Source organism: Acanthisitta chloris, unplaced genomic scaffold (genome assembly GCF_000695815.1).
Source record: "Acanthisitta chloris isolate BGI_N310 unplaced genomic scaffold, ASM69581v1 scaffold20727, whole genome shotgun sequence".
NCBI classification, from domain to species: Eukaryota; Metazoa; Chordata; class Aves; order Passeriformes; family Acanthisittidae; genus Acanthisitta; species Acanthisitta chloris.
The window spans coordinates 13,080-24,139 of NW_008682294.1; the positions used below are offsets into that span (position 1 = coordinate 13,080).

At 41.1% G+C, this 11,060-nt stretch overlaps 1 protein-coding gene across 1 annotated transcript in view; it reads right to left on the reverse strand.

The window, feature by feature from the left end:
• XRN2 (5'-3' exoribonuclease 2) overlaps positions 1-10,829 on the reverse strand; it is a gene marked incomplete at both ends in the record, with an annotated part of 19,237 nt that extends 8,408 nt beyond the window's left edge. Inside the window, 16 exon segments of the mRNA XM_009078482.1 lie at positions 660-795; positions 3,603-3,721; positions 4,758-4,889; positions 5,218-5,262; positions 6,319-6,426; positions 6,511-6,568; positions 6,652-6,785; positions 6,894-6,968; positions 7,340-7,497; positions 7,822-7,872; positions 7,975-8,047; positions 8,607-8,696; positions 8,796-8,854; positions 9,820-9,931; positions 10,505-10,616; positions 10,702-10,829. Coding sequence (XP_009076730.1) covers positions 660-795; positions 3,603-3,721; positions 4,758-4,889; positions 5,218-5,262; positions 6,319-6,426; positions 6,511-6,568; positions 6,652-6,785; positions 6,894-6,968; positions 7,340-7,497; positions 7,822-7,872; positions 7,975-8,047; positions 8,607-8,696; positions 8,796-8,854; positions 9,820-9,931; positions 10,505-10,616; positions 10,702-10,829 — 1,590 coding nt within the window.
• Between the last annotated feature and the right edge of the window lie 231 nt (positions 10,830-11,060).

Genomic DNA, 11,060 nt, shown 5'->3' on the forward strand with positions numbered 1-11,060 from the left:
AGCACATTCTGCTCCCAGGTCACACACCACATCTGACTCACTTTGCCTTCAGGGCACGAAGCTCATTATTAACCACCAATGCAACAAACCCCCACTATGTCTCACTAATCTCTTGCCAATCTGACATCTCAATTATCAAAAGATTTAAATCGGATACAGATTACTTCAATCACAGCACACTTCATAGAACATCATTACAATCCATGGAGGAGACTGACAACTCTGTTCCTTTCAAATTCTTACTGGCATGTCACAGGCTTTGTCCTTTGTTCCCTCATTTAGTCACCTGCAATGTCATTATTCAGGGCTATGGACTGCAAAGGGAAAACAGCATCAGCCCTTCCTTACTACACTAACAAGTGTCATTACTGTATGCGAGAAACAGAATCATAGAGGTTGGAAAAGACCTCTGAGACGATTTGAGTCCAACCTGTGACCCATCGCTACCTTGTCAATTAGACCAGAGCTACATCCAGTCATGTCTTGAACACCTCCAGGGATGGTGAAACTGTTTGACATTGCAAGGATGTCAAACAAAATGGCCACACATTTATTTTATACCTTCAAATAAAACCACTGCTTTTCCAAAACGAGCAGTGGACTTAAACAAGATAGGGTACAGACACATGAGAAAATTAAGAGAAGCAGCTCTGGAATACCTGATAATAATATCTGAGAACCCAGCAGAGTCCTTCCACGTAGGACTGCACAACTTTGCGGCGGAACTTATCATCAGATGCATCCACGTCGAACTTGTTCTTGTAGTAGCGCTGCTTCCAGCCAGTCTCCCACAACCTGCAGCACAAACACCACCACACATCAGTGCATGTTAACATATGCATATTTACAGGGCTGAGTTACAATATAAGCCAAAGTCACTTGCTGCTTCAGTTCCCATTTGTATACAGTTTAAGTGAAAGCAGAAAAACAGATACCCGACAGCAGGAGAATAAAATGTGCTGGTTGGCATCACAGAAAGTCCACATGAGATTCTGAAGGTACCACCCTGATAAATACAGCTTCCAAGTTAGAAGCAGGGTGGGTTTTCAAACACACACCTGCTGCTGTCAAGATTTCTCAGAATAGAGTTGTTCCTGGTCAGCAATTTCATCTTTCTTATCCGGAATTTTCTGTTTGAACTTTGTGCTTTAAGTCTTCTACAAGAACATACTCTATTACTTCATTTACCCAAGGCCAAAATCTTTATCTTGCTGGAATATCTTCTGGTATCAAGTTCATTCATCGATCCTTAGTGCCCTCTCAAGCAGAGAAGTAATAGTTTTCCTGCTCCTCAAAATAAAAGGCAAGCAAATAAACAATGATTTCAGTGTTCTGCTGCAGCTCAGACAAGCTGTGATTAGCAGCATCATTTTCTGCAGCTCAGGAATCCTGTGCCTAAATCTTTATCTTGCTGGAATATCTTCTGGTATCAAGTTCATTCATCGATCCTTAGTGCCCTCTCAAGCAGAGAAGTAATAGTTTTCCTGCTCCTCAAAATAAAAGGCAAGCAAATAAACAATGATTTCAGTGTTCTGCTGCAGCTCAGACAAGCTGTGATTAGCAGCATCATTTTCTGCAGCTCAGGAATCCTGTGCCTGCTGACTCATGTCAGACGAGCTCCCTTTCACATGGGATTTTCAATCTCTCATGCCAGACATGGATATTAGAATTAAAGGAGCTACCTCAGCCTTCACTTATCCCTCCTTTATACAGCTCCTCATGTCTGTCTACACATGGGACAGGGGAAACAAACACTTGCTCCTCCACACACGAGCACCTGAATCCCTCAGTTCTGCTGCAACATGTCAGGAAAAAAAAAAGGTTATATCAGATAATCCCTTAACAATTATTTGTTTTCTTAAACAGAATTTCATTCCCAGCAATGCCAAACTTGACATTAACTATCACATCTGAAAAGCAGCACACAGGATCATTTTCCACAAAGGCTGTGACCACTTTAAATGACATAAGGAATCCAAAGCACACGAGTAACCTGTGAGGTCATCTCAGACTGACACTGGACAGAATCACCCAGAGTCATAAACTGTGTGTGTGTAGCTTTAGGAGGGAGCAATGACCCATTTATGCTTTCTTACATGATGCACATCTTTATGGTTCTGCAAAAAGGATGTTCCCTTGCTTCTGTTTCAAGTTAGTTACTTGGAACAGGGATACTTATTACAATCTGGCCCAAGCTAGTTCTAAGATGATTCACACTGCTGAGGAGGTAGAGAAACCAAAAGCTGTTTTCAAGACTTCCAGAAAGCCAAGTGAGCAAGGACAGAGCTACTGGTGATAAAGGCTTGAGGGATGGAGTCAAGAACACCTGCAGCCTCTGAGCTGCCTGACAGACACTTGCAGAAATTTAAAAAACCTTTTCTGTAGGATAACAAAACCCCTCTTCAGCCAACAACAACTATTTGTTCTAGTTTCAAAGTCATTCTGAACACAAAACATACTTTCACAAACAGCCTTGCTGTATCTAGTACATCTCTGCAGTTCTTTTTACTTACAGTGGTAAGAATAAAATTATTTTCCACTCAAAAAATGATCTGAATAAATTTTCTGAGCTACCAAAGAGCTTAAATAACTGTGTCTGAACAGAACACAAACCTTTTGCTTGGCAATACCAACCGTGCCAGAACTACTGCTGCTCATAAATCACCATAATTCACTCTCAGTGGTTGCTATAAACCTGTTTAAGCTTCTTTTAGAACCTCTGCTAAAACTCACATGGAAAGAACAGTAACATTTATCCTCATCCAAGATGAAAATTCTCCTTGTATAATTTAAAAAAAAGAATCAATTCATTTTGATATGCACATACAGGAAAGAAAATAGGAAGACAGTTGGAAGAGCTGATGGGCACATATGTCATGGCAGTCCTGGACACCAGTGGTCAGTACTCCACAATGAAGCAACCCTTAGTGTTTTCCCACATCCACCTAAATCCCCTGACTTCACAGAAAATAAACCTCTCCTGGCTGCATTTATCAGGGTAGAACCCTTAAGAAACAACTGTACAAGCCTTCACCTTCAACTTAACCAGCAATAGCCGATTTAAACCTTTGATCAGTGCAGACTCACTGGTAGTTAATTCTCACAGAATTCCTGTCCCTCAGTCATCCAGGGATCAGCCACCCTAGGACAATTAAAGAACTCATGGTAGACAAAACAGGGCCTGCTCCAAATCCAAGATGGAGGGAAACCTGCTGTGAGAGTCCAGACAAATGATGCTGCACACATGAAGGTACCTGAGCTGTGTGGGTTAAACAGCTCAGAAATTTCACTGCATTCCGCTCACATAATCAGGGCTGAGCAGGGAACGGCTCACCAGCCTAGTGCTGGGTCTCAGAGGGAGCAGTGGCTTGAAGGCTGAGAACCTGCACGCATACTAATCTGGATACTTAGCTTTAACAGCTATAGCTTACCCATCTCACTAGAATTTACTGGATATTCCAACCCTCCACATTAATTACTGCTGGATAAAAAGATCATAGAAAAGCATCTGAAGGCACTGCTGCACTAAGCTAAATGGCATTAATTAGGCTGCATCTATTTCAGCAATTTGCTAACAAAGTGCTACAAAAAAATGGCTTCACCTGATATTATCCTCTGGCTCAGGTTCACTGTCACTATCCTCAGCTTTCCGCTTAATTCCTCCTCCCAGGGCTGGGCTGCCATCAGGAGTCAGGCTGGTGTTTGGAGATGATGAAGTTGTCTAGGGTCAGAATTATTACAGATAAATTGGGGAAGGGGGGAGGATGATTATTTATTAGGCATTTTAAATTCAAGTTAAAATTAACAGCTCTGTGATAATCACACATGTTATTTTCAGTTGCAAAAATCCTACCAGCAAAGGCCCACACACCCCTTAACCCATCCAGTCAAGTAGCAAAGGAAAAGCAGAACATATCTCTGTATGAAAAGGCAGGCACCGAGTCACACAGGCTAAAAGGTCATTGGATTTGAGAAAGAAAAAATGCAGTGAACAAGACAGTATAAACAGATAAAACATGTCCTTTCATATATACTCCCACTCTGGAATAATCCCACTCTGCTTCCGCTACTCCTATAGTTTGTTATAACTTAATTCTGCAGCACCAGTGAAAAATGCATATCCAGGCTACTAAAAAAATGCGGCTTGTAATGCAGAACTGGCAGAAACACTCTGAGTTTCTTCACAGCTACTCTCAAACTCCACTCACATTTATCTATTTTAATATTAGAGACTAAAAGAAACTTCTCTTCCACAAAGGAACTGATTTGCTTAGCTCAGGTGCAAAACTTCAAGATTATATTATAAGGGAAAGACAGCAGAAATTATACTTTGAAAAATCATATTGTATTGAGACTTCAGAAACAGAACATACATCTTTATAATGAAAAGGACCTTTAATCTGTTCACTGTTAGGATGAAGACTTATACCTGGTAAGAAAATACTTGCCCTAGTTGTTATATTTAAAAGTTAACAATCAGAATGTCTAACTGAGTACTTGACTTATTTCCACTTTTCCCTCACTAATACCTTCCCCAAAACTTCATCCAAGTTTCTCCTTTCCCCAGTAAAAAGTATCAGACCAAATACAAACCAAGAGCACAATTTTATTCAAGAAGCCTCACAAAAGTTATTAAAAGCCACTTCCTTGGAAAATGATGTTTTTGGTGTCTGCTTTTCAAGAACAAGGTGTCCAGAGTAACACAGAATGTGATTATTTCCCCTTCTCTGTGTAAATACCTCTGAACATTTACTTACAGAGTTCTGCCTGTCGTGCATCCTCATCTCAAAGGCAGCTTGTCTAGGGTTACTGATTGCCTGAGGGCTGGATCGATTTCCCAGGGCTTGAGGGGAAAACTGTCCACCAGGAATAAAGGAAGGCTGATCCCTCTAGAAGATAAACACAGAAAAGTACACTGAAAGAGCTCTGTAATCTCCCCAGCAGTGTGATGATGCTCTCACCATTTTCAGATGAACATTATGTGGCAATTAATATCCCAAGGCCCATTTTTAAAATATCAGAATATTTGGGGAATAGGAGAAAAATCAGCATCATCCCAATAACATGATTTTAAAACTTTTAACTCTGAAATAGTTTACACACAGGTCAGAAAACACCATGATGACACCTGCAGTTCCATCCAGCACACGTGCCAAAACCTGAAGGATCTATTTCAACCTTTGGGCAGTTTTTGCACTGGGCAACGAACTAACTCACCTTCATCCTTTTCCTTTTTTCTTTTTGCCGTCTTTTAAAGTTATCCTGAATAAAGGATACAAGGAAATAAAGTCAATGAAGCATACAGACTTCTTGGAAAACTTTTTCATTACAATCCTCTACTGACCAGACCATAAGCATTTAGGGAATGTTCTGAGTAAGACATGGGTCAACTCTTGTGTCCATAAATCCAAAAGAAAGGGCATGGAATTCTCTACCCTACCCTGAAAATCTCTGAGGAAATAAAGCAGCTGTGTATTCAACACCCCACAATTTGGGTAATGGCTTAAATCATGTACTAAGTTGAGCTATATCCTTACTTCAGAGTGACAGCAGTGTCAAAGGACACCAGCTCCTTGCCTGCACTGGAGAGCTGCCAAAAAAATGTAGGAGACGCATTAAAGTCCTAGAAAGAGGAAAAGAGAAGACTCAAGGAAATATATGTTTTATTCTATGATTCTCAGGGCAACTGAAAACTTGAACATCTATTTGGCATTTCCGCTTCCAAGGGAGGGGCAGGCTGGGGCAACCCTAACCAAATATCTTGCCAGCATTGGCACAGTCAATTTTGACTGGAAAATAAACACAGTTCAGCCCTTTCACTCACAAGGTGCTTTATTCCCTGTACTTAATGAATGCACTGGAATATGTGCACAAAACCCAGCATAAACTACAGGGCTGAACTGAAAGGACAGCAATTTATGGACACATTCCAAAATGCAGGAAGGCATTTGGAACTAAATTTAGCATTTCAGCCCTGCTCAAGGCTTGCACCACACACGTAGCAGCAAGGTACAAGACAATTCCTTCATCGGTTTTCCGAATTTCAGTGATTAAAAAAGCTGCAACAACACATGAATTTCAGTTTGTCATTACTTGGATTAACCACAAGAAAAACAGGCCTGGCATCCCAGGAAAAGAAACTCAGCTGGAGGCAGCCAATTTTTTTGAGCATAGGAAAACTCACTAGAAATTATAACCAAAAACACCACAAAATATGGCTTTTGTTTTTTTCCAGATTCTCTTAAAGCAGTGTCCCAGGCTAACAGCAATGCATGTGATTAAAGCCAAACTCCAAGAATGTAACAACAATGAAATTACATCATCATCTTTTCTCTTCTTGAAAATACTGTCTTCAACTTCCCCAACAGCCAACATGATCATCTGGACCCGCTGCAGGTTGACATAGCCACTCTCTGTGAGGTACCCCTGCAAATTAGAAAACAACAGAGTTGAAAAATCAGCCTGTTTTGAGACAAATCCCCACAGATTTTTTAAAGGAAAAGCTCTTACCCCAGTTTTGTGCACCACATTCTTATAGATGTTAACCAAGCGATCGATGGCGCCCTCCCTAAACACAAACCAAAGGGTGAAACTCTTGTTATTTAAAAGCACAGGAGATACTGAGGGAAAAGACAACATGTTCTCATCTACCTGATCTCCAGAGAAGGCAGATGAGGAAGAAAATCATTTCCCACGAAGAAGCACATGAAGACCCAGTCATCAACACTTCTCTCAAAATCAAAGGTGAAAGGCAAGCTGGCCATAGTGAGCTCTCTCTCCAAATACTGCAGTGCACACACACACACACACAAGAGAAAGGACATTTAAAAACACTGCAGAGAGTTTCAAAACACCACTTATAGAAAAGCAGCTGCAGAAATGCTCCACCTCACCTCTCGCAGGACACACAGGCGGATGAAGATGAACTCTTGCTCTGCGACAGGAACAGTGTCAGCAAACTGATCATGCTAAAACCAAAGGGAGGCACGTCACGTCCAGGCTCACCTTAGAGCTCCTCCAGTAGCATTTTTAAGGCTTGTTTTGAGAGGAGTTAGGAGGGATACGAGAATGGGCTCCTAAGCACTTCTGTTAAGTTACTGATCATTTGCTCTCACCAGTGGGGAAAAACCCCTAAACAACAAAACATGACAAGTGAGAATATTCCGTTCCATCCCCTTAATATCCTGTATCATCTTTGGTATAATGTTTCTGTACAATTTACTTCTATGTAAATTCATGTTTCATCCAAAACCCACAGCAAGAAAAATTTGAGGATCTCACTGTACATGAGAATTAGCTTATAGATAAAAAGAATTCCTAGAAATAGCAAAATTCTTACCTTTCCTTGTTTTTCCCTGGGCAAACCTTGGCAATCCTTAACCTCATGGCCCATCTGGTTACAAAGAGCACATGGCCTGGGTTTATTCGGTTTGAACTCTTCCCTAATTATAGTGAAGTTTGGTTCATGTGTAGCTAGCCCAAGCATGATCAGATCAGCTATCAGTCAAGAGAGAAGAATAAAATATGATGAAGGATAGACATTAAGCTTGTTTATTTTAAAAAAAGAAAAGTTTAAAAGCAAAGTAGATTCTACCTTAAGCAAGTGCGACCCACAAACCACCCACTCAGCACATCCATGTGGGAGTCAGCCCTTCAGCCATGGGCAGGGCTAGATCTTTCCCCATCCATTACACAAAGCTTTCCAAAGCTAACAGATCCACTGGATTATTTACACAAATCCAAGGGAAAGCCTAGAAATCACAGCCCAACTCAATCACAGAACAGCACAAGAAAGCTAAACAGGACACAGAGAGAACTCACCATCAGCCCCACACAGACAGTGGTGAGTGTTTGGGTCATGATTTGGTTGAGCTGTACAGAAGGAAATTACACTTGGTCAAAGTCATGTAAAATGAATTATCACTGACCAACCCTTAATTTAAAACAAAACATCCACAGTTATTTGAATTTTACCTCTTTGTCTCCTAATATAATCCATGATTTTATGTTCCCCTTCACCAGGAGCACTAGCATCAGACAGAATTACCTGCAAAACATTCAAATAGTCAACAATTTGTGCTGCCACAATAAAAAAAAAATCCCAACAATTTAGGCAGTGAATACTTAATCTGATTTAGGAATACCTGAAATTCTAATCTGTAGTTTTAACTATTTCAGAATGGAATTATTTAAGAGCTTGGAACCAATGAAGAGACCTTCATTTCTCTCTACCAACTCCAAGATGAACCTAATGTATTGTTTGAAACTCCACTGAAATGATCACATCATATCTTTGTTTCCTGATATATTCTCAGGGCATAAATTCCTGATAAATTCTCTATAGGCCCTGGAGAACTCACAGATAAAGCAGACTCTCATTATACCAAATTGTGGCTCCCACCAGCAAACCTACACCTTGCTCTCCAATGAAACCAAACCAAAGGTGGTGGGAGAGGGAGTTATCGGGATGAAATGGATCTCAAGTCCCAGCAGGATATGAAAGCACAGGGCCAGCCCAGGAGACAAATCTGCTAGATTTCTGCTCTTCAGTGGGATCCCAGCCAAAACATCTTTATCTTCCTCAAGGATGAACTTGAGAAACTCACTGAGAGGTTTTTCCAGCCTGGGTCACTGTTCAGGCGGTCAGCAATGTAATAGCGCAGGCATTTAGCAAGGTTGTCCATGAACTCAGTTCCCTAAAAAGTGTTGGAAGAAACCAAATTGAATTAAATTTAAATGAATTAACCCTTCATTGAGCTACTGGCAATTGCTGGCTCAAGGGTGAGGTCACTCACTGGGGTGATACAGTTGCTGTCAAATCTCTCCTTCACCTCTTCTGGAGGGAGAATGCCACCTAGAGCAACAAAAACAGTGAACACAGCTACATCAATATGGACCATTAAAACTATTTTAGTATAATAAAACCTCAGCTGCCTTCTCTGACAACAATTAACACTTCCCTAAAAATCAGTTTGTTTAGAAAAAGCCACAAAATTAAACCAGTTCTTACAGTATTATCTCCATCTTACAGGTGTACATTTACAAACGTTGTGTCTGCAGCAAAGTATTTCATTATCCTGTCAAAAGGCTGTGAAAGACATCCCATGGAAGCTAAGCTTGCTGAGTGAGATCTGATATTAGGAAATCATTATTTCCTTATATATTTTCCCCGAAGTTTCCATCATCTACTCACTTGGACTCACAAACAGAGTGACACCAACTTCTTTCATCTCTGAGCTTCACAAAGGGCTTTCACAGGCTAGAAATGCCCCAGGAAGAAGTGCTAAAAAGGTCTTGTCCTCTTTTTTTCTAGCTAGGTGACACAGTCACCTGGATGGAGTGCTCCAGCCCAGTCAACAGCTACACACACTACTGTGGCTCCAGCCATGTCACAGTCACCCTCAAAGCTGCTCTGACTTTGTTTCCTCACTGAGTTTGGAGTTTCCACTGCCAAGTAACTACCCTTGCTCACAGTTTGTTATCCCTGTGCAGGAGTACTTCCATCTGATCTCTGCTTTTAAGCCTCAGCTCTCCTTTCATCAAGGCCTGCAAACGTATACTTCCATAGGAGTTTTCATTGTTTCCCTGCTCTTCTGTTCAAGTTATTTTCAAAAGGAATTAAGAGCACTCAACACAAATTCATTTCAGGCAGGAGAGAGGAGGAAAAAAAAAAAGTGACATTTTGTTTTAGTTTAGTTCCTAACTCTGTAAAACACCAATCCAGCCTTCTGTAAGCTTGTCATCCCCTCCTTCTCCTACCAATGCGCAGACATCCCTTAAAAGGCGACTCAAAAACCCCTGATATTGTCAGTGTTCTACCTTTGGCCAGAATCTCCTGTCTTATTTTCTGCTTCTCTTCAGCAGCTTCCATGCCCTCCTTGGATGCTCTGAACCTTCTCGACCGCTGTTGGTTCATTTTGGCACGTGGAGCCTAACAAAGGTATGAGAAAGCTCAGTTCAGTCACTGCACCTGGATGATTGCTCCCTTTCTGTGAGGTGGCTTGGGTGGAATCAGGTGATCTTTTAAGGTCCTTTCCAACCCAAACTATTCCATGATTCTATGCACTGAGGAGAGATGAGGCTCAGGTGTTGAGAAAGACAAGCTTCCAGCCTCAAATGTCCCTTAAGGCTGTGAAATATTCCACAGCACAACTACATCACTGCCCATCTGAAGTGCAGCTGCTCAAACCCTTCCTGGTCTTTTCCAGCCCGGGGCAAAAATTATTCCTAGAGCCACAGAATGGAGGAACAGGAGTACTCTCAGGATGTTTCTGTCTTAGAGAAGTTTCCTGTGTGTCAGCAGCAAAGCCCAGGCTGCAGAAGACTCCATTAACCAACTCATACAGCTCTGTGGGAACTTCTAATTGCCCTCATCAAAATTAAATGAACGCTTTATTTTACCTATAGTTTGTCATTTTAGAAAATCATTTTCCAAGGGATCTTATGAAATGACATGGCCTCTACCTCGATTTTACAACTGGAAACTAAATGCATCAATACTTACTACTCCATCTATGGCCATGTAGAGAAGTCTCCTGGGTCTGACAATGTTGAAGATCCTGTCAATGTACTCAAAAATCGCCACCATCATCTCATCTTCATTTTTGGGTGCTGGCCTAGAACACAACATTCAATTTAACAACTGAAATGTTATCAACAGAGACACATGCTGTCTGTGGAGAGACAAAAACACTGCCTTACTTGTCTTCCGGATGTGTGCACGGGTGAATGATGCCATTCATGTCCAAGTAGAGGTTGTCAAACTCCACCTCGTTGGGGTTGGGTTTGCTGGTGTCAATGGGAATCTTGATGCCATTGCACTCCTTAGCCTGGGGATGCAGTCCAGACAAACATTTCAGTACTTACTAGACAAGTATCACAAATAACCACAGTGGTATGAATACACAGACTCATAAAAGTCTATTTTTTAAAAATGGTAATAAACAAATGCTTCCACAGTTAAATAGCACAGGTTTCTTTAAAGCAGTTTATAAACAGCACAAGTAGAAAATATTACAATGGGTTATGACAAAGTTGCTTATTTCTGCTGAAAAGAGAAT